Here is a 23,969-nt window from a genome sequence, read left to right as displayed (position 1 = left end):
TGTAAACCTTCACTCAATTCACAATAAAAGTTTAAAATATATGGATATTTAATGTATCACAGATAATCAATGGACATGATTTCTATGCCAACATCATGCTCTGTTCATTACGGTCCCATCAGTTCTAATGCACCCCAAATGGAAATCTAGGTGCTATTTTGGTGCACAGGAGTCAAAGAACAAAGAAAAAGAGTATCTTTGAGAAGCAAGCTACTGAAATCACTGCAAAATACTGAACTTAAACCCTCAAGATGGTTCTTATTAATGGAATAAGATATTGCACAATGCAATGTGCCAAATACAGAAGTGTATGTGAGATGGTGTTAAAGATCCAAGGAAGATGAGGGTTAGGAGCACAGGGCAAATTAGACATGCTGGAAATGGCCAAATTCATCCAGATGACTAGCATCCAGAGTGTGTGATTGTATTTTATATACTCTCGTTAGTTTACTTATGTGAGAGAACCATAATTATTTATAAGCCATGGAGAACCATAATTATTTATACAGCATGGGACTTTAAAGACTAGTCAAAACAATAAAGCCCTGGTCTCCAGGCTGATTCTTTTGGGAAGACAGTTTTGATCTTTCAGCCAAGTGGGTATCTTCTTTGAAAAGTCTCTAAACTCTTTTTGGTTCCTTGAACTCTCACAAATTACTCCACACTTTTCAGTAATATTTCATATGTATCTCAAATCAGTCAGGTAAGATCAAATTGGGGCCAAAATTAGTTAGAAAGTCAGTGTACTTTTTGAGTATGAACAAATAATAACATTGTAACTGAGGATAAAAATAACAATGGAAAAGTCTATGCAGAAATATCAGCTAAGGGTAACTCTCTTGGGAGTTTGAGAGCTGTCCCTGGCGCCTAGTGTCCACTGAATTTTAAACATAGAATTGGAAACATATTAAAACAATACCAAAAATTCATTTGGGACTAGTCAGGCTCCTGACCCACTGAAATAACCCAAGAAATCCATCTCCCTCTAAGAAGCTATCCTTTGAGACCCTCCCCTAGATGAGAGTGCTATCGTCTAACCAACCAGAATGCTTTATCCAAAGTCTTCAAAGTCCACAGCCAGTAGGGAATGGATACACTTTACTATCAAGGGACAGTCTTCATTTTCAAATTGCAGATGTGTACCTAACCGTGTGTGAAAGGTGCTATACTTACTCACCTGTAAAATCAAAGAAGAAATATAAAATTTGAGAATATGAAACCAAACAAACTGAAATCATAAATCTACCTCTTACTCTTTTATATTACTGACTTTAAGGAAATGCCCTTCTCAGGCTTCCCCCTCTAGTACTACTCCTTAGACTATAGCTAAAGAAGCCACTTCTTGTAGGGAGATATGATGGAAACTGATACTAAAAAGATGGGTCTGTGAGGCTCTTGGATGTAATAAATATTTCCAAGATCAACATGTCTCATAGTGCACACCACCAAATTACTGCCATCGAGTTGATTCTGACTCATAATGACTCCATAGAACAGAGTAGAACTGCCACACAAAGTAAATCTTCATAGAAGCAAACAGCCACAATTTTCTCCCATGCAGTGATTGGTGGATTCAGAAAGCCAACCTTTCAGTTATTCATAAAGTGTTCTAGCCACGGTGCCACCAGGGTTTCTTTTTAGTTCCCCAAAGAGTTGAAATCAGCAGAAAGAACTCTACTGGTCACTCAACTCCCTCTATATTCAGCTACCCTGCAAAACAACTTACAGTGGTTTTCACTAAGTAAAGATGTCCCTAGAGCCTTTGTAGCCAAAAGTTGTAAAGCTCTTTCAAGCAGGGAGGACCATGAAAAAGAGATCAGTGCGCATATTTTACATTGGAAAGAAATACAAAATGTCACTTAACTAAATTTAAGATTGTTCACACACATCTGCTACACCAGAATGCTATTAAAAATATAAAAGAAAGAGAGAGAGAGAGAGACATGTGAATAGCTCACAGTCTAGCTCTAAGCATTTTTCTATTGTTCAGCTGACTTATGGTGTTTTAAGAAAGATTAAAAGTCGATGAAAACACAAGCCAACATGTGGCTGTGGTTTGTCATATAACAATTCCTGGTTAAATAAATACATAGAAAACCATCTCTCAACTACAAAATGTGTATGCTAGATAGCTGTGGTTGTAAATATATCACTAAAATGTTTATGAAAGAGCAAAAAATATATAAAATATTCCATTCTGACACAATCATAAGTGAATCATATCCTTGAAAGATAGTGATAGAGATAAATATTGATAGACAATACATTTTTTAATCAGGTACATTTCCCCCCCACCTCAGAACATGAAGCAGATGGTTTTAAGAAACAAGTCTCAAATCCCTTAGATTAGAGTACTACTGTCTAATCAACCAGAATAATTTGTCCAAAGTCCACCACGATCAGGGAATGGATATAGTTTATCACAAGGGAAAACTAAATTTTAAAACCACAGACATGTATCCAACTTTGTGTGAAAAGCGCTACTTACTCTCCTGTAAAATCAAAGCAGGATTATAAAATACAGGAAAGTGAAACTAAAAGCACTGAAAGATAAATCTACCTGTCACTGAGCTCTTTAAATATTGACATAAACTAAGGAAATCATCAATGGATTTATTAAGCAAAGCTGACCAAAAATGTATAACGTGATTTTGAAATTTAAAAGGAAGTCACATCCTCTAGAAGAATACATTCCAGACACAGCCAAAATATAGGTATCATTTATCAGAAAACCAAATGCCAAATTACTGAAGAGTTATGAAGTAAAAGCAATTCACTTAGAAGTAACAGAAAAAGTTATATATAGTTAAATCTGGGAGTTAGCTAACTAAATCACACTGAAGGCTGATATTAAACTATTTGGAAAATCATTGAGGAAAATAAATTTCATAATACAATAATATAAGAAGAGATCTCAATCAGACTTTACAGTAAATGTCTCAGCATAAATAACATTTCCAAATTATGCTTAACTGGCTGAAGAAAGGATCCTTATCTGTTATATTAATATTTACGGATACTGTCTTCTGTTAGAAAGATTTGAATAGCTAATTTAAATACCTGTTTGGGTCATTCTTGTAGTAATTCAAAAGTATTGTTTCTTCGTTTGCTTCATAATATCGTAATATCATACAAACTATGCCTTTGACAGTTTTAATTGGAAGGTTAAAAGATGTTTTTGAAGAAACCTTATTCTTTGTTTCTGGTATGAACTTTTCAATTGGACAATTTTGAAACTAATTAAATATTTATAATGAAACCTACAATTATCTTTTCAGTGGCCTATACGAATCCTTTTATAAAATATCTGTCCTTTTCACTTACTATAGTCTTTACTGTATATACATATTTAGAGTAAATTTAAAATTTCATAAGTCAGCAAATATCCATCATGTGTCCACACAATATCTAGACATTGTCTTTTTCGATAACTTTAAGAATAATTCATAACCTTAAACATTTGCAACTGTCTTTCCAAATAAGCACAAAATAAAAATTTCCAAATAGATCTTTGTATTTACAAAAGGGAATAAGCTGTGAAGTTGAAAGTATTTACATGTATTAAAATAAAAATCTATTAGTAAAGCAATTGTTCTGTTCAACTGCAATGTACTTGATTTGTAGTAGATGTAAAACAAAAGAAACTTGGATTCTCAAAATTCAAATCACATTAGATTTTTCAAATTCAAAGCAACAAAATATTCACCTAAGAACTAATAAATCAGTAATGTTTTTCAGATATTTACATTTCCTCATATAACATTTTTGAATGGTTAATTCTAAATTTATTTATAATATTGTTGAAAACAATCACTTTTAATAGTTTTAAGCTTGACCTGGCTTCATTGGACGTTGGAGTTTCCTCCCTCCAAAGGTAAAAATACGACATACCTAAAATGATAGACACTTGAAAAACTTACATTGTCAGACTGGTTGCCCTGGTGACAGTCCCACACTAGTGTCTCACGCTGCTGAGACCTCTCCATGGTGCTGAGGAGTTACTCTTGTCCATTTGCAAGGAAAGAGTTGCTTATTCAAACTGTCTTTGAAAGAAATCCATAAAAGGGTACCTGTGTTAGCAAGTAAAGTTATCTGAAGAATTTCTATAAAACGTACTACACAAAGGAGGTGTCTTTGCCCTTTAGTTATCAACTACAATGCTCAGGCAGCTCAAAGTAGATTTTGGAACAAAAATCTTCAAGTCTTGATAAAAAAGAGAGAGAGCTCTTTGGGAGATGCAGTTTGCTGATTGTTGTAGGTATTCTTCAAAATGAAACACACACACATGCGCAGAAGAAAAGACTACTCAGAAAACAGAGGAGTCCAGAAAAGTTCTTGACCTTAATGCAGAAAACAAGCTCCTGTTAGTCCAAAGCAGCCAACCCACTTCACATCTACTTTTGGATTTAAAAAAACTAACAATAAAATGAAAGAAAATCAGAATTCCACAGGCACTGCACATACTATGTGAACAGGTATGCCTACTCTAACCCCAGCCTGTCTACTAAAGATTATCACAGCAGAAATCAGGCTTTTGTGAGTTTCACAGCTTATTTCTTTCTGAAGCTGAAACGTTTACAGAGCCACATGACACCCAATGATGTCATCTCTAAAGCAGGTCACAGTTGCTGCTGTATGTAGATCAAGTCCTTCTAGTGAAGTATTTAGCATAGTGCTTTTCTTGAAAATCTACTTGTGTTAAATAGCTCAATCTTCTACCAGTACACTTAACCCTATCACTATAGTACCATAGAGAGAAAATCAATTTACTGCTCAAATATGATATGAAGCAAAGAGTCATTTTAAGCTATAATTAACTTCTGATTCTGCTTTAGGAAATGAATGATTGCAATGAATCCATGGAAAAATATAGTGAAAAAAGGTTCACTTACCCCACCCCAGATGTTGTGGGAAACATAGAAGCTGTAAAAAGAAACTACTTCTAAAACACTACTTAGAAGCTTTTGCAGTTTATATATATATGTATGTTGTTGTTGTTAAGTGCCATGGAGCAGCTGGTAATTTCAAACTGCTGACCTTAAGGTTCACAGCCCAATTCATAACCACTACACTACCAGAGCTCTGTCTCTGTCTCTCTCTCTCTATATATATATGTATGTATGTATGTATGTATGTATGTATGTATATATATATACACACACACACACACACACACACACACACACACAAGGTCAGCAGTTCAAAACTACCAGCTGTTCCGTGGGAGAAAGATGAGGCTTTCTGTTCCTGTAAAGATTTACAGCCTCGGAAACCCTGTACAGGGTTGCTATGAGTCAGAACCAACTCCACGACATATAACCACCACTATACATACATACCAGCCGCTCCGCGGGAGAAAGATGAGGCTTTCTACTCCCGTAAGGATTTACACCCTTGGAAACCCTGTACAGGGTTGCTATGGGTCGGAACCGACTCGACGGCACTTAACAACAACAACAAATACATACATATACATTCTAAAAATCAATTCATAAAACTCTGCAAAATAAAAATTTAGGCAACTGTCTTGACTTCCTAACAGCATTTAATTTAATGGGAAAGAAAATAAAAGCACATAAAAAAATCTTACTAAACCTATAAGATAAGCACAGGATTGCTAACTACAAGGTTGGTGGTTCAAACCTATCAACTACCCTCGGGAACCCTATATAGTACTATACAGACTCAGCAGTATTTAACAGCAACAAGAAGAATCCTATCTCTAAAGGGATATGAATGTTTTCAAGTGTTGATAGGAAACTTTATTTAATTATTTTTACATGTTTTCTAGCACCAAACAAAGCAACAATGTAAATTTTAGCTATATTAGAACTAATGTGTACACATAGTTGGTGGTGTTGTTATTAAGTACTGTCGAGTTGGTTCTGACTCACAGCAATACTGTATAGGGTTTCCAAAGAACAGCTAGTGGACTTGAACTACTGACCTTGTGGATATCCAGTGCTTATTTTACAGCACCACACCAGGATTCCACATAGCTGGCAATAGACTATAAAATAGATATTATTTAAGAGAATGTGTAATGTGAGCTTCCCATTTTAGGCAATATATTGCCTTTCTCTTTCTGAAGTATTTAGTTACATGCTATAATTTGGAGTATTCAGTCATAATTAACATTCTGTTAGCTAACAGTTAAATCATCTAATCCCCTTCATGCCAACTAATTAATCTTCACAGACAAAGTGGAGAGTAACTCTAAATCAATTCAATCAGGGCTTATTGAACGTATTCCCTCTTTAGAAAAAAACAGATCAAACAACAGAAAATGTCATGAAGAGCATAGTACTGTCATACTTTTGAGAAAGGACCATAAATCTGAAGAAGAGAATATATAGATGACAACAGAACTCGTGCCACTGGGAAAATCCTATTAACACTAGTGATTGTTTTGGCAAAAGGCTAGAAAAATGTTGTTCCAGCAGCTCCTCAAGGTATATCTAGGCAGCACTAAAATATCCAGTTGAAAATTGGAAAAAGAATCTGGATGTTCAAGTGCCAAGAAAATCAAGTCATGAAGGTTTCTTAAATATAATTTTTTTCTCTATTTTTTGTAATACCTATCACCCAGTGTTTTTTTGTGTTTTTTTTTTTTTTTATGTGTTAACAATGATGAAAATTCCCTAGGGAATTTGTTTAAAATACTCATTCCCAAGTTTCTTCCCAGGTATTCTAACACAATAGGTCTGGTGTGAAAGTGGAATATGTATGTTTTTTAAGTTCCCAAAGTAATTTGTATTTGGGGATCACTGCATATAATCATTTAAAAATCAAAATAAGTAAAATTCATTATGACATTTATCAGTATAAAAAGTTAAATTGTTGCAGTTTACAATGTTTCATATTGGAAAACTTCCTTTTTATCTCAACAGGCTCCCAGTAACAAGCACTATCCCAGCCTCTGTTCGTCACCCTTTACTTCTGTGCATGATTGTAGGAGTCACCATGCTTGGAGGATTTGATAAAAGAATGGAAATGGGCAACTCAGTATTTTCATCCCTCTATTTTCTATGGGCTCCAAATTATCACAGGGTGTTTACTCTGGTTGTCCCGTGGAGAGGCCAGCACTCAGTTATTCCACTTCCTCCCTGTGATTCTTATTTCTATTCCACTCTCCTTCCCAACTCTTCTGAATTTTGTTCTTAGGTAAATGATGCTCTTTTGATCTTGAATAGTTGACCAATTCTATTGTGAGCAGACCTTATTAATGTTGTTGTCCCCCTATGTACTTGTCTACCTATCTACCACTTGGTTGAAAATCGGGTCATAAGGGTATGTTCCATTCCAGACCTGAAGGGTGGCAGAAGACTATAGTCTTGGGTTCCTCGGTGGTACATGGGGGGAGGGCAATCATTGAGACGAATCAAAGTATGATTTGTTGGATGTAAAACTGATGATTTCTGTAAACCTTCACTCAATTCACAATAAAAGTTTAAAATATATGGATATTTAATGTATCACAGATAATCAATGGACATGATTTCTATGCCAACATCATGCTCTGTTCCTTATGGTCCCATCAGTTCTAATGCACCCCAAATGGAAATCTAGGTGCTATTTTGGTGCACAGGAGTCAAAGAACAAACAAAAAGAGTATCCTTGAGAAGCAAGCTACTGAAATCACTGCAAAATACTGAACTTAAACCCTCAAGATGGTTATAGCAGTGTAGATTTTACCTCAATGTATAGAAAACAAAAATCCTCAGAACTGGATCAATAAATAGCATCATGATAAATAAAGAAAAAATTGCAGTTGTCAAAGACTTAATTTTGTTTGGATCTACAATTAATGCTCATGGAAGCAGCAGTCAAGAAATCAAATAACGTATTTCATTAAGGAAATATGCTGTACAAGACCTCTTTAAAGTGTTCAAGAGCAAATTTATCAGTTTGAGGACTAAGACATGCCTGACCCAAGCCATGGTACTTTCAAATACATGTGAAAATTTGACAATTTTTAAGGAAGGCTGTAGAAGAATCAATGCCTTTAAAGTATAGTGGTGGAAAAGATTATTAAAAATACCATGGAGTTCCAAAGAACAACCAAATTTGTGTTGGAAGAAGTACAGCCAGAATGATCCATAGAAGTTAGGCGAGACTGCATCTCTTATACTTTGGATATGTTCTGAATTCAATTTGAGTATATATATAATATTTGGAAGTATGGTGGCTCCATATGATAAGTGCTGAACTGGGAACCACAAGATCAGCAGTTCGAGCTCACCAGTCATTCCATCGGAGAAAGATGAGGCTTTCTGTTTCTATGAAGATTTAAAGCCTCAGAAACTCTAAGCAGGGTCACTATGTGATGGAACCAACTTGATGGCACTTGACAACAATATATATAGCTTAGACATTACATAATATAATTTGTAAAATTCGTAAAAGAAAACACTTATTCTTGGAGACCCTAGTTGAGAAGAAGAGAAACACAATTGCTTTGATGTAAACACCAAGAACTCTTCTCTTTTTATATATTGTGACTCAATGCTCCGATCTAAAATTTGAGACAAATAGACTGACAAAGAATGTGTGTTAATTAGAGATTTTAGAGGCAGTATGGAAGACAAAGTTTGGATGCTAAAACAACCCCCAGGACCTAAAATTATAATACTTTAACTTGTCCCTGACCTGAAAAATCTCAGATATTAAATTATAAAGTAGCAGAAGACTTAATATTATTATTGACTTCACAGATTTCAAGATTGTATTGGAAGGACCCACAAGAAATTTTCATTTAAGACCTGTTGTTGTTGCTTGATGCCATTGAGTTGGTTCCAACTCATAACAATATTACACACAACACCATGAATTACTGCCAGGTCCTTCATCATCCTCACAATCATTGTTACATCTGAGCTCATTGCTGTTGCCACTGTGTCAATCCATCTCATTTGGGGTCTTGCTCTTTTTCACGGACCCTCCACTTCATCAAGTATGATGTCCTTCTCCAGGGACTGGTCCATCCAGATAATATGTTCAAAGTATGACCATTCTGGCTTCTAAGGAGAATTCCAACTGTACTTCTAACACAGATTGTTCTTCTGGCAGTCCATTGTACTTTTAATATTCTACTCCAACACTATAACTCAAATGTATCAATTGTACCATCTTCCTTATTCACTGTCCAACTTTCACATGCATATGAGGCCACTGAAAATACCGTAGCTTGCATCAGGCATACCTTAGTCCTCAGACTAACATCTTTGCTCTAGAACACTTTAAAGAGGTCTTGTGCAGCAGATTTGCCTAATGCAATATGTCATTTGATTTCTTGACTGCTGCTTCCAGGAGTCCCTCCAAAAAAGCAAGTGTAATTTTATAACAAGGCTTTCTATCATCAAGTCATCAGTTTCCCTAATGCATATAAAGCGAGATATTGTAAACCTAAAAAAGGGCAGGAAAATACTTAAGGGTAATGAAGCTTGGAATCTAGGTACAAATGCCTAGATTTGATAGTATGGTAGATTTTGGTAACATGTTTTGAAAGGTTTGGTGGATCACTAGGTCACATAGTTGCTGAAATGTCCGACTACTCTTACTAAAAGTTGGTACCACTCTAGCAGTGCTATAAATGTAAGGACTTCACAGCCTTCTCTCCAAGACACCTGAAGTAACAGAGTGTTTAGTTGGCCTAGATCCCTAATTGTGAACTTGTTCAGAACTATAGTTCCTCATGGCTGGGAATAAAAGAAGACCTAGTTGCTTGGGTTTGTGCAGCTGCTGGACTGGCACTTTCTGCACCTATTTGCCTAGAAATTTGAGGTGTCTCTCCAAATGCTCTGGATGCTCCTGTTTCCCCTCAGCTGTGGAAGGAGAGGAATGATCTAAGCTTGCTTTAACTACACGCACGTGGGTGTGATCTTACAGTAGATGCCTTCTCCTTTAGAGGCAAAAGGACCTACACCTGCCTTCTACCTTTGGAACTTGAAAATTAATTTTAAATAAAAACCCTAAAATGTTTATTATGTCTGCAATAGATAGTTCCAATCTCAGAAAAGAAACACACATAGATACAAGGGAGCTTCAAAGAGTTCACGGAAAAAATCCATTATCTTTTCATTTCATGTTTCCACAAATGTTTTGAAGCCACCTTGTATGTACACACAATTTGATTCTCATTTGATTCTAACGGACTCGTTGGATGAATCACAAACAGGCACTGTGTTTCCCCATCAGGTAGCAAGTTAAAACCTCTACCTCTGCTCTTCATGCCTACATCATTTGAGTAAAGCACAGTGAGTGTTTTAAAGAGTAGATTCAGAACCTACTACTATGCATGTATTGAGAGCTCTGTGCTGTTTTCTGTAGCAAGTGTTAGTTTATCTTCACAACAATATCAATCCAGCTCTGGCATGAGTGCTATTTCTAGTTGGCAGACAAGGAATAACAGGGGTGGATTTCCCCAGTAAGCAAGATAAGCACAGAGCTTACTTGTGCTGATTTACTAATCTGTAATGAACACTTTCACATGGGTAAAAAAGCATGTGGCACTGTAAGTAAGCACAACTAAGCCCATGCTTATCTTACTTACTGTGTACTCTATCCTTGTCAGGGATAGTAAATTTAGAAATAGGCTTTGATTCTGTAGGAAGGTCCTGTGGGGTTATAAAAGAGACAGATGCCAGTTATACCTGGAGGCAGAAGCTTTGATGTGGTAAAAAGATGTAAAATTGTTCACTACAGATTAATAAGGAAATCCATGTTTACCTTGTTTAATGGGTAATCTGTCATTGTGAAATGACCTCTCAAGTCATGTCTTGGATCCTGAAAATGTGTGGTAAAGCTGGTATTTTAAGTAAGGTTCACTAACCGAACCCAACTTCATCCCATAAGACACACTGTCCTTTATAGTCAGTTGACAGTAATATGGGAACTGGTGGGGTAAAGTGAGTGTGGTCTTAAAAGAGGGCCCAGGCAGATGGGATCAGTGCAGGGTACATGCCAATGAGATTATCTCCAAACCACAGCAAAGACCTTTCTGTATTTGTCTGTAAGGGTGCACTAATGATGTGTGAAAAGGTAATCAAGCCAGCAGTTACAATATACTATTCCAAAGTTTCTTTGCAATATCTTTTTGACAAATTACAGATTTCTCTGAGCAGACACTACATGTATAAGTATTTGATCATATTAAATGGATTAATTCCACCATTGTCCTCCAAACAATAACCAAGTTTGTTTGTTTGTTTGTTTGCCATCAGTTAACAGATTTCTCTCTATTCACTTTAGCTTTTAAAAAACACAAACACTCAGGCGTATATAATGATTTATACCACCAAAGGGCACATTCTGCAAGTCTGCCTCCTGGCCGCTATCTCTTAGTCCCTTTCATCCTATGAATCTAGAGTCCTCAGCTGCTGCCTCTCTCCAGGTCCCCATTTCTGTCTCCATCTCTGCCTCCATCGCTGCTTCTCTGGATAAGGTTTCGCATTCTGCTTGTGCTCTTCTCCCTTTATAGTCCTAGGGTCCTTTATTTCTGGCATGTGAGATTAGCCACTCCCCCGTTTTTGTTACAAAACTTCTACCTTTACAATTGTGACAGTCACAATTAGTCATGATAACAATTAGTGGTGGTTATGTGCCGTGGAATCGGTTCCGACTCATAGCGACCCTGTACAGGGTTTCCAAGGCTGTAAATCTTTACGGAAGCAGAAAACCTTATCTTCCTCTTGCAGAACAGCTGGTAGTTTTGAACTGCTGACCCTGAGGTTAACAGCCCGATTCGACCACTACGTTACCAGAGTTCCTTACAATAACAATTACTGTTAAATCATAAGAATCTTATCACCATCTTTTTTAAGCAGACCCATCTAGACAAGATGAAAACTATTCAGTGGGGACTATTTCTTTCCCCACCCCATACTCAAATTATACTCTCTTTTGAAACCTTGTAAGCCAGTCATTTCATGCCTTTATCGCCCCCTCATTTTAGGTAGCCAGTGTCTAAGTTGCCCATCCCTATCTATCCTGTGTACAGAGGGGATTGCATTGATACTTGATGTGAAGACTCCTTCCCTCTCTGTTGGTATTTAGAGTTACTACCGCCATGAGTATAAGTCAGGTTCATCAAATTGTAGCAATTTACCCTTGTTTCCTTTAGCAAAAATTGTTTTTTTTCTCTCTCTCTCTATATATATATACATATATATATACACACACACACATCTATCTATCTATCTATCTATCTATCTATCTATCTATCTATCTATCTATCTATCTATCTATCTATCTATCTTCCTCTCGTCGAGTTCTGATTATCAAGCCATCGAGGCTAGGTCAAATGAAAATAACCAAGATTTTTAAGGTAAATATCCTTACCCTCTTTCTTCTCACTTTCATATCTACATATTCCATTCCCCAATAACAAATGTTATTCAAAATGACTATTTCTACAATAATTTTTCTGTTATCACATGATACATTGTGGCATAGGGCATTTAATATGCAAATTGCTAACATAACAATATTATTTTCCCTCCTGTTGCTCTTTAATTTGGCATTGAGCAGCTGAGGTTTGAGATTTTAATCAAAGAGCATTGAATGAAGTGATTTATAAAATCAAATGAGGGTCTGGTGCTGTTTCTCCCCCAATTATTTCATTCACTGTTTGTACTTAGCTCTGGTAGCATAGTGGTTATGAATCGGGCTGCGAACCACAAGGTCAGCAGTTTGAAACTACCAGCTGTTCCGCGGGAGAAAGATGAGGCTTTCTGCTCCTGTAAAGATTTACAGCCTTGGAAACCCTGTACAGGGTCGCTATGAGTCAGAACCGACTCCACAGTATATAACAACATCATCATAAAACAGTCCTAGAGATGCGTGGACTAATTGTCTCTCCTACAGCTTGACCTGTCTAAAGGCAGGCTTATTTCTGATAGGTACAGTGTGTAACCCGGGGCAAGTTAGCTATCTCTTGAAGTTTCATTTTCATCATCTGTACAATACATATACTAAGACTTCCTTCGTATGGTCAGTGAGAGGCTTAAACGAGATAATCCATGGCAAGCATTAGCAAAGCGCCTTACACGTAACAAGTGTTCAGCTCTTATTAAGATGATGAATTTGAGAGCTCATACAGAATCATGACTGTTGCTATATATTTTAAAGCAGAACTATTTATTCTAAGAACAATAGTAACCATTATGCTTAGTCAAAACAACCGGAGGAGAAACTTACAGAAGTGTCATTCTCCACTCAACACAGGGACCCACAAAGCTGAGGGAGCTGGCTCCCTATTCGGTGCAAGCTTGGTGCAGCCAACTGGTAAAGACAGCAGCTGCAGTTACTGTAGGCATGTGTGTGTGGTGGGCGAGGGAGGGGGGAAGCAGCAAGCAGTTTGGCCTCATGTTGAGGCTGTGTTAGAGGTTACTAGAAAGAAGGCAGAGACTGTCGATAAAACAGGCAGCTGATCAGATTTGTTCTGATGATTTAGTAAGAAACAGTGATAGATCAAGCCAGAAGAAGAAAACTGAGGCTCAACAACCCAGAAGGTATCAAATAGGAGTCAGAGTCAGGTGGAGAACTCCTTAGAGATGCGTTACTGATCACATTTGAAGGTTTTTAATGCCAAGTTTGCAAATGGGTCACTAAGTCTTCCTATCTGGGGCTTCTAAGAGTATGTATGAACCAGTGGATCTTGAAGATAAGTTGGGGCTACAGTCTCCTTCTTTAATCTGATGGGTTTTGATCCATGGAAGATGTAAGGATGAGTCTTCCTGAAATGCCCAGGCAAAACGATGGCCAGGCAAGATGAAAGGGCTATTCCAGCTCCAAAGAGCAAGACAAAGTTTTTGAAGATTTTACGTACCTGTCAAGCGGGGGACTTGAAAGCTTTCCAACATCTTAAATGTTTATGCTTTATTTTGTATATTTAGAATCCCCTCACTCATCATTAATACCCAAATCATTATATCATATAATCAATAACCTCTATTAGAATTCTTAGTAGGTTCTTCTTGCTTTCTGACAGTTCATCCCAATAACGTTCTTTGTTGTGCATCTCACGTTTCATCAGCTATTGGGAGTGAGCCAAACATCACTGGTGGGGTTGTCCCTGTCCCACAGGATAAAGGCTGATGATTGTGCGGGATGCCATTCCCAATTCAGTCTGACAGTTTTGTGGGTAAACAAATTGCTAGGGACATTTGAAAGGGGAAACCTCGTCTACTAACAGGATCAGGGAATCTGGAGCCTAGCCTAAATCACACAAGGTGAAACTGTTACAGAAGTTGTGCCAAGATTTAATAAATGTGATGAACCAGGAAGGAGGAAGAATTTATGCACAAAACAAGAGGGATGCTAGAGTCAAACTGGCACAGTGTGTAAATGACATCAAAGATAGATTCTCCTAGAACTTCCATGAAGCCAGAATGTCGAGTACCTCAAAGAAACACTGGAATCATTAGGTACTGCTGGACTCAACAGCCATAAATATTGTCCTGAATAAGGCACCAAGGCAGCAAATTCAAACTGTTAACTCACAGGAAGAATAATTTCTGATATTCAATTTCCATCATTCAAATGGAATCTTAAGCCATTTAATTTTCACCTTCTATTGACATTCATGGTTAAGAACTTCTAGGCACTTGATTTTCACATTATTTTCTACTCACAAATCACAAATGCACTTTGTCCAAACTTTTCCCAGTATGGTTCACGAGCGCCCTCTTGTGATTACACCAGTTAACAAGAAGTCATTCCACCAAATCATAGTAATTTAAAGGACAAATTCTCTGAGTATTTAATTTCTGATGTCAGCTAAAAATACATCTTCTGACACTATTATTTGCAGAGCTACAAAGTCCACTTACTGCTCTCTCTTCAGAATCCATAACTAAATAAAACTGTTTATTAAAGAATATGCAACACAATTATCTGTAAATCTTACATATAAGGTGACGTTTGCTTGGTCCCAGTGCGAATACATTATTTGAATGTTGAGAAGTTTTTGAATAACATAAAACACACGATAACAAAGTAAAGTAAACAAGGTAAAGGAAAATTTATATTTGAAAATAATAGATTTATAATACTTACTTCACTTCTCTTCCTAACGTCGCTTCAGCACACAAGTGACAAAATTCCTAAATGATCACAATCCCTACGTCCACAAAACTCCACTTTACAGTTGCCCGATCCTTTCTTTCTCCGTACGTTTTTTATTTTATAAAATAAAGACTTTCATCAGAGTCTTTCATTCCTTTACCCTGTATCCCAAGCTTCGTAAACTAGTGATCCATGGACCAAACATGGCAGACATGCTTTGTCTAATTTTTAAACATTTTGTTCTGGTTGCCAAGATTTACAGTCTGAATTTTGGGCATCTTCTGGAGAAAGAAAATCTCATTTGGCAATAACTACCCTGCATCTCAACAAGGGCCTAATGGGGTTGCCTCTTTAGAGAGGTTTGTATTCTTCATTAAGTCACTATCACAACCTAGTCCATGTTGTCACGTGGATTACCTATCTGGCCCCACAGCCTTCAGATTTGCACCCCCTGAGTGTGTGAACCCTTCCAATTATTTCTGTGAAAGGGCTCAAGGTCTCACATAGATTATCCTTACTGTCTAGCATCACAAAATGCTACCCAGAAGTACATGAAAGAATAAAAATCTATCATTAAAAACAAAGAAAATGCTCTGTAATAGAGGAATGAAACTACACGAATGATAGCTTAGGCTGATTTCAGGCGCAGTCAATTCCCTCCAGTTGAACTTAATACAGTTCACTTTGCATTTCTGAATGGTGTCTTTGTTTTGAGATGACAAAACTCCTACTAAGGGTTCACATCTATTATATAAGCAGCGTAGACTCTCCCTATCACAAACCATCTGCTCACAACCTAAGAATTCGCTTTCTCAGAACCAGAGCTCTGGTTCTCACCAGTTGAATGGCAAAGGAAAGGTGACACTCACAGGTGTGCTGCTGTTAGAGAAGGTGTTCATGCTGACCGAGCTGCTCAGCTTGTCTGAGGACATCGATGGTGGGGATGGGCTCCGCTTCTCCAGGGGATCCTGCCGCTGCAGGTACTCCCTCCAGGCTCGCTGGATGCTGCACAAAAAAACAAACAAATGAAAAACAAAAACAAAAAAACCAGCATACACACGGTCAGTCCTAGGGAATAGCTCACAGGCTCAGAGAAGCACAAGGAATCTGAAAGAATCAGCTTTGGAGGCAAGGAAAGCACACAGCGTAGGTGACACAGATCACCGGAAGACCTAAACTCCAAATCCATTTCAGCCCCTGAGACTATCTCTCTATTCTACTGATCAGACTTTCACAGCCTTGACTCAGACTAAAAGAGTCAAGTTAGTCAGAAAAAGTCATCAGTCAAAGTCAAACTCATTTGCACATGTAAATACACTTTGATTTATGAGACATACAAATCTTTCTGTTTCTCATCCTGTATTTTAAATGAGAATAATAAATTGGCTGACTTGTCATTTATTCATTGATTCGCTATATGGTTGATGAAGGACTACTCTATGCCAGGGTCAGTCCAGGCTCTGGACAGGGAGTCTGCAGTGCATGGCTACAGGAGGTTTGCATTTGCACAGACCTCAAGGTGAAGGCTACCCATGATGTTGTGCAGTGCATTGTCTGCATGGTCAAATGAGGTGGCCCTCTTCTGAGAAGGATGCGACAGGCAAGAGTCCAGCAATCATGGATTTTATATACAGTGGAAGGAAGCAGGTAACATATGTATAATAACTAACAAAATCAATGTTAAGTACCGTGGAGTCAGTTCTAACCAATATCGACCCTGTATAGGGTTTCCAAGGAGCACCTAGTGGGTTTGACCCACCAACTTTCCAGTTAATAGTATACTGCTTATCCTGGAGCACCACAGCAAAACTCAACAAAATAAATAGAGAAGACAAAGTATTGAGCTAAACACTATTTAGAGAAGTAACATGTGATTTGGTGATGACTTGAAATGTCACCCAAGGAAGCTCTTTATTTCCTGAGATTTGTATCAGAAATAGTCATCTTCTTCTTGGGATAATGAAAAAAACTTCTTTGTGAAAACTAAGTGATTTTATCTATGGACTGGCTGTTAATCTTATCTTGGAGATTAACACCCAAGATCCTCCACCCACCTCCACCTCCTATAGTCAGTGAACTCTGCCAGACCTACAGAACAATTGTTAGGACCCAGCCTTTTAAAGAGTTTAAAATAGTTGCACTGATTCTATCACTAGTGCAAACCCACCAACTACTCCTTGAAACCCTATACAGGGTCCCTATGAGTCAGAACTGACTGGACAGCGCTTTACAACAATGATAATCTCCTCTGGACTCCCACAAACTTCCAATATTCTGTAATTCTTCCACATACAGGCATGAAAGTTGTTTCTGCATGAGCAAACTGATTGGCTAAAATTATATGAGACCATTCATTTTCAATAGCCTGGTGTGGCACTGTGGGTTAATACACTGGACTACAAGGTCGGTTTGAACCTCAAGGTCAGTAGTTCAAGCTCACCAGCAGCTCCTTGGAAACCCTATACAGAGTTGCTATGAGTCAGAATCAACTCGATGGCACTTAACAACAACAACAAACACCAGGACATATAAAGAACACAAAATGTTACCACATTAATTAATCCATACGTTTTCCTAATTTATTTAAACTGAATTATAACGCTCATGGAAAAGTTCAAAAGCTGCAATGTCAAATGCAGATTTACCAGGAAACTCCTGGTGTGGCACTGTAGGATCAGCACAGGTTGGTAGTTCAAAACCATCAGCTGCTCCCCAGAAACCTTATACAGGGTTGCTAAGAGTTGGGACTGACTCGCCAGCACTTAACAACAATGCAACTGAAATTTGAGGGGCCCTTTCTCTGAGGTCAGGAACCTCTCCTAAGACCTTGCAAGGGGCTTTTCATAGTTTATGTAAAATTTGGACAGTAAGATCTCTTTTAGATTTTATTTTTAAAGAGGATCCTCCAAATTATATACACTCCAAGTCTCACAAAAACAGAGTCTGGTTGGCCACTGTTTAATACCTAATGCTTGCTCAAATTTTTCTTTCGTGTGTGTGTTGGGGGTGGATTTTAAAATGTTGAACAGAATCTCAAAGGAAATCCTGAGCTTGGTAATCACTGCTGCTGCTTCTTGGACTATTTTATTAGACAGTAGTGAACTGTTGGGAGTCCTGGTGTGGCACTGAAGGATAAGTACTGGACTTTAAAGTCGATTTGAACCACAAGGTCGGAGGTTCAGACTCACCAGAAACCCTGTGTTCGGTCACTATAAGTCCGAACCGACTCGACAGCACTTAACAACAACAACAACAATGAACTTTTGGGAACAAATTTCCACTATGTCTGGGTATGTAGGGCTTCCCAAAACCCTACTGAAAAGTTCTGCTCTTGAGGGCATTAAGTCTATGTTGTTGTTGTTAAGTACCGTGGAGTAGATTCTGACTCATAGCGACCCTGCACAGGGTTTCCCAGGCTGTAAATCTTTACGGGAGCAGAAAGCCTCATCTTTCTCCCGCGGAACAGCTGGTAGTTTCGAAATGCTGACCTTAAGGTTAACAACCTGTCTCTGGTAGCGTAGTGGATACAAGTGGGGCTGCCGACCTCAAGGTCAGCAGTTCAAAATTACCAGCTGTTCCGTGGGAGAAAGATGAGGCGTTCTGGTCCTGTAAAGATTTACAGCCTCGGAAACTCTGTGCCCCGGTAACCCTGTGCAAGGTCACTATGAGTCAGAACCGACTCCACGGTACTTAACAACAACAACAACAAAATGCTACCAGAGTTCCTTATTAAGTTTATAAAGCCAAAAAAAAAAAAAAAAGTGTGATGTCTTAAAGAAAAATTTTAAAGTAGGAAATATTGAAAGTTCATAGTTTATACAAATTTGAGGTACTTTATACCATCTTCTTTTTTCATTTCTTTCTTTTTAAATCACTTTAATTTTTCAGGAAATATGGAAAGAAAATTTAGTGGCCATTAGATGAATTACATTTGAGCTTGTTGAACACTAGGGGGCAGTGTGACACCTTCAAAGACCCAAACAAAGTTAGGCAAAACCCAGGGGTCAGAGGTTTGCAAAGCATGGTTCTTCCTCTTCGTTCTGTGAACAAATCAGTATACCTTAAACCAGTGTACGGTAAAGAAGTGTACTTTAACACTTTATTTCCTTCCAAGAAGACAAGAGACTATGACAATGTTATATGACTTCAAGATGAAAATTACCTTCTTAGCCCACTTACATTCTGATTATATGAACTATTTAAAACTTTTATTTATCCACATTTGTCTGCATAGATATCATCAATTTAACTTAGTTGAAAGCATATTGCATTATGTCTTACTCCTTTTTAAACTTAATATTGTATATTATCATTTCAGTGTTTCCCATATTGATAATTACTATTTTAAGGACTGCTCAGTCCTCCTGTGGTGCTGGCAGGGTACTACATTGAACAACAACAACAACAACAGTTGGGACAGTCTTTAAACCAGAGTCAGGGTTGTAACTCACAGGCTAGTCATATCTCACAAGGCTATTGCCCTAAGTTGCTGCCTTGCATTTTGAAATGATTGTTGTTTAAATGACCCTGTATAGGGTTTCCAAGGAGCGGCTACTTGATTTGAACTGCCTACTCTGGTAGCGTAGTGGTTACGAATTGGGCTGTGAATCTCAAGATCAGCAGTTCGAAACCACCAGCCGCTCCGCGGGAGAAAGATGAGGTTTTCTGCTCCCGTAAAGATTTACAACCTCGGAAACCTATACAGGGTTGCTATGGGTCGGAACCGACTCAACAGCACTTAACAACAACAACAACCTTGCAGTTAGCAGTCCAACTACTGGAGCCCCGCTTTTATTGCTTGTTGTGTCAAAGAGAGGTTTCACACACTGTTTACTCACCGTTGACCACACTGACAATGTAGTCATGGAAGATTCCAGTATTCTCATAATAAGCTCTCTGAATATCATCTCCAAAGATGATTAGACATCCAAAGATAAGACATTAAAGCAAAATGTAGAAGCACCTTTATCCTGTGTTCATGAGGAATTTACTCACTTCCTATCCAGAAGGGAGATGAGACATTTCAGGAGAGCAGTTTGTAGTGTCAGAGCCTTCACAACTCTCCCACTCTGGGGGAAGATAGGTGTTCAGTTGAGTTCCCACCAACAGAAGTCAGAAGATGCTAAGAGAAGGCCTGTGAAGTTTGAGGGTGACCTTGACACCTGGGACTTGAGACCGTCTCTCATACCCAATGCTCTAAGGTCTAAAAAATCCTCTTGGGGGCGTATCTTAAAATCCTCCCTGTTGACGATGCCAAGGTCGACCAAGGGAGGCACGGCTGGGTGGGTGGCAGCTCACAGTCTCATCAGACCAGAGCAAAGGGGACAAGGCCAATTGGGTGCAGCTCAGTCTAGACTGGTAGTAGGGGACTCAAGGGAGACCTAATGACCCCTTCCGCCAGAGTTCCAACCCTCTGAACTATTTTAAACAGCTGTCTGGGAGCACAAGTGTTCACCATCAAGAGGAAACTTAAGGCAACCTTGGGTTTTAGCACCTGGAAGGGGCAGCGACACCAACTGAGGAGGAGAGCAGGAAGAAAGAGAACATTTGTGTGTGTGTGTGTGTACGCGTGTGTGTGTGTGTGTGTGCAGTTGGTTCAGATTCCTAGTGACCCTGTACAGGGTTTCCAAGGAGTGCCTGGGGTTTGAACTGCCAACCTTGTTGTTAGCAAAGGGCTAATGTGTGTGTGGGGGGGGAGGGGCATAGGGCTGGTGTGCTGGGATGGGTTGTGTGTGTAGGCAGAGTACCCAACTGTTCATAAGAGCTAAAGATTTAATAACCAGATTCAACAAAGTCACTGAACTGGACTAAATTTTCAAAGGAATTCAAATTCCATTCTTGGGTAAGATTAAGCTTTCTCTTCATTCACCACCAGTGAATAGAAAAGAGGTTCAGAGTTGTTAGAAAGGAAAAAACCATTCTGTTTGCACCTCATCAAACTAGTTAACATAAAATTTGTAAGATTCCTTATCTCTGAGCTGGCCTGAATCTCAGGTGTGGAGAATATCTGCCTATTCCTCCTTCTGGCAGTGACAGGAAAAAAACAAAAACCTTTAGAGAGGTTTCCCAGTTTCCTGATTCCATGTCAGCATTCAAATCAAACACTCTAAAATTTCACACAACAACTTTACCTCGCAGGGCTTTGTCATTCACTAGAACCAGATCTTAGTGAGAAAATGCCTAAGGATAAAGCAACCTGTGTTTGCAAACTAAAGTCTTGCGTAGTGAATGGACACAGTGCTTGCTACTTGGACCAGTTTCTTAGCCTGACTCTTGATTGATTTGGTATTGTGACACAGAGCTTCCTAAGGGGCACCAAATGTATTCTGATGCCATGTTAGACTTTATCTTTCTGCCTGATCCAAAGAGATTTGTATTCAGTGCTGAAGGATCAGCACTGAACTGCGAACCACAGGCTCAGCAGTTCAAATCCACTAGCTGCTCAGGGCTGCTACGAGTCGGAATGGAGTCTATGGCACATAACAACAGTCAGCTCTGGACTGTGAACGACAAGGTGGCTGTTCAAACTGACCAGCGACTCCTCGGAAACCCTATAGGGCGTCACTATGAGTACAGCGTCGCTATGAGTTCAGGGTAGTTATGAATGGGAACTGACTCTATGACACTTAACAACAGCAACAACATTTTGCCTAAAGGGGAAACCGCAGAAGTGGTGGAGATGGCAATCAAGTAATTCCCCACACTGTCCAGTAGATGGTGCTGTCTGGCAAAGCAGCTGCCTTACTGCCTAGAACATGGAGGAAATAATATCCAACACAGTGTGAAACAGATGTACAAGTCCTGCATTCACAAATCGCAGAGAAGTTCAGAGTTTAAAAAACAAGAATTGTATAAACTAATGCCTTAATGTAAACTTTGAAACAACTTACATTTTCACCTTTGATTCCAAGGGACGTAGATTGAGATGATAGTTTTCAATATTATTCTCCACATCCATGGCCAGCTGGTGACTGGAAACAGAAACAGTGTCTCAATATAACTCAGTTCAGAAAATTAATAAGACCTGTTCATTTTATTTATTTGAAATGACAGATACATATTCAATTTTGTTCATTTAAATTTATTAACAGAGTGCTACAGATCAGGGATGGATAAATCACCATACCATAGAAGGAAAATGGTGCTTTGTCTTTTATCTGCTGCCCTTTTGATTTCTTCCACTCAACTCATCACTCATATCTAAGGAATAAAGAGAGTAGCTTTTTCAGAAAAGAAGAAAGGATATTGGCATATCTCAGGGGTTGGGGAAAGGCAGCGTAAGAGCGCTCAGAAATGCCCTGGGATTGGACATCTGGTAAGTTGTCAAGAGCATGTTCCTCATTCTCAGTGATGCCATCTCTCCTCATTCTATAAGCTTTCTCAGAGTTCCAATATGAAGAAAGCATGACTCTATGTCCTGGAGAAAGACAAAGGGCTATCAGCATGTAGCCACTGATCCTACTGAACGTGTAAGGATAGCTCTGGATGCTGCAGCTGTTAAGGAAGACTGTGTGGAGAAGGTCGACCGGGTTCTGAAGAATGGGCAGGAATCACTTAAGCTTATAAAACATAGGGAAAAAAAAGAGTAGAGGTGAAAAATTAAAAGGTTATTTTAGACCAGGGGTGGAGAACATCCAGTCAGTGGGCTGTATGTTGTTGTTGTTAAGTGCTGTTGAGTCGACTTCAACCTACAGCGACTCTGTAATAGGATTTCCAAAGAGCTGCTAGCTGGTGAGCTTGAACCACCGACCATGCAGTTAAAACGGTTTTGCAGTCTGGTGCATTAACCCACAGTGCCACACCAGGACTGTCGAGTCGATTAGGAGTTCCTTAATTAAATGTTTGACCAAATAGAGCAGGCACAATTTTTAAATGATCATTTTCTATGGCCTGTTAATGGTGTTATAAATTTTGGCAGAATAATGTCCCGCACCAGTCCTCTGAGTTAATGCACTGGACTGCAAAATTGGTTAATGCACTGTAATGCAAAGCCGGTTTGAACGGCAAGGTCGGTGGTTCAAGCTCACCAGTCATTCCCTGACACACTATACAGGGTTGCTATGGGTGGGAATAGATTCGGAGGCACTAAACAACAAACACCACCCTGTTTTAGACAATAGGCAGCAGTTAAACTAAAATGAAGATATCAATAGGAGAATAACAGAAAACAGATTGTTCAAGTCAGAAAACGAATAGCTGGTATATGTACGAAATATTGTCATAGACACTTTGCATTTATTAACTCAATTAATTATCACAATTGTTGATGTGGTTGTTAAGTACCACTGAGTCAGTTCCGACTCATAGTGACCCTGCACTGGGTTTCCGAGGCTGCAAATCTTTACAGGAGCAGAAAGTATCATCTTTCTCCTGTGGAACAGCGGGTAGTTTTGAACTGCTGACCTTGAGGTTAGCAGCCTGATTTGTAACCACTATGCTACCAGAGCTCCTCCATCAATTAACGCCCCACACACACACATCAGCCCCCACCACTTGTCTGTCAGTTTGTGGTACTGTGATGGCTTGTGAGTTGCTGTGATTCTGAAAGCTATGCCACTAGTATTTTAAATACAAGCAGGGTCACCCATGGTGAACAGGTTTCAAATGAGCTTCCAGACAAAAACAGAATAGGAAGAAGGAGTGATGAAGTACTTCCGAGTATTTAGCCACTGAAAACCTTATGAATAGCAGAGAAATACTGCCAGATATAGTGCCGGAAAATGAGCCCCTCTGGTTGGAAGGCACTCAGAATGAGACTGGGGAAGAGCTGCCTCCTCAAAGCAGAGTTGACTGTGATGACGTGAATGGAGTAAAACCTGTGGTGGTAAAGCCCGCAGGACATTCATTTGCTGATGGGGCACAACTCAAAATGAAAAGAAACAGCTAGAAACATCCATTAACAT

General features: G+C 38.7%; 1 protein-coding gene across 5 annotated transcripts in view; it reads right to left on the bottom strand.

Moving 5' to 3' along the window:
• SCHIP1 (schwannomin interacting protein 1) overlaps positions 1-23,969 on the bottom strand; it is a 1,199,879-nt gene that overhangs the window by 857,663 nt on the left and 318,247 nt on the right. For 3 of the 5 annotated variants that reach the window (XM_006861781.1, XM_006861782.1, XM_006861783.1), the window contains exon 1: positions 3,921-4,052. In XM_006861781.1, coding sequence (XP_006861843.1) covers positions 3,921-3,986 — 66 coding nt within the window. In that variant the 5' untranslated portion in view covers positions 3,987-4,052. Of the gene's footprint in view, positions 1-3,920; positions 4,053-15,935; positions 16,072-21,956; positions 22,038-23,969 lie in introns of those variants that run through there. The other 2 variants (XM_006861779.1, XM_006861780.1) reach the window with 2 other exon arrangements.

The sequence above is a fragment of the Chrysochloris asiatica genome, unplaced genomic scaffold, assembly GCF_000296735.1.
Source record: "Chrysochloris asiatica unplaced genomic scaffold, ChrAsi1.0 scaffold00043, whole genome shotgun sequence".
Taxonomy (NCBI): domain Eukaryota; kingdom Metazoa; phylum Chordata; class Mammalia; order Afrosoricida; family Chrysochloridae; genus Chrysochloris; species Chrysochloris asiatica.
The sequence above is the reverse complement of the archived record's forward strand: the minus strand, read 5'-3'. Positions and strand labels throughout refer to the sequence as shown.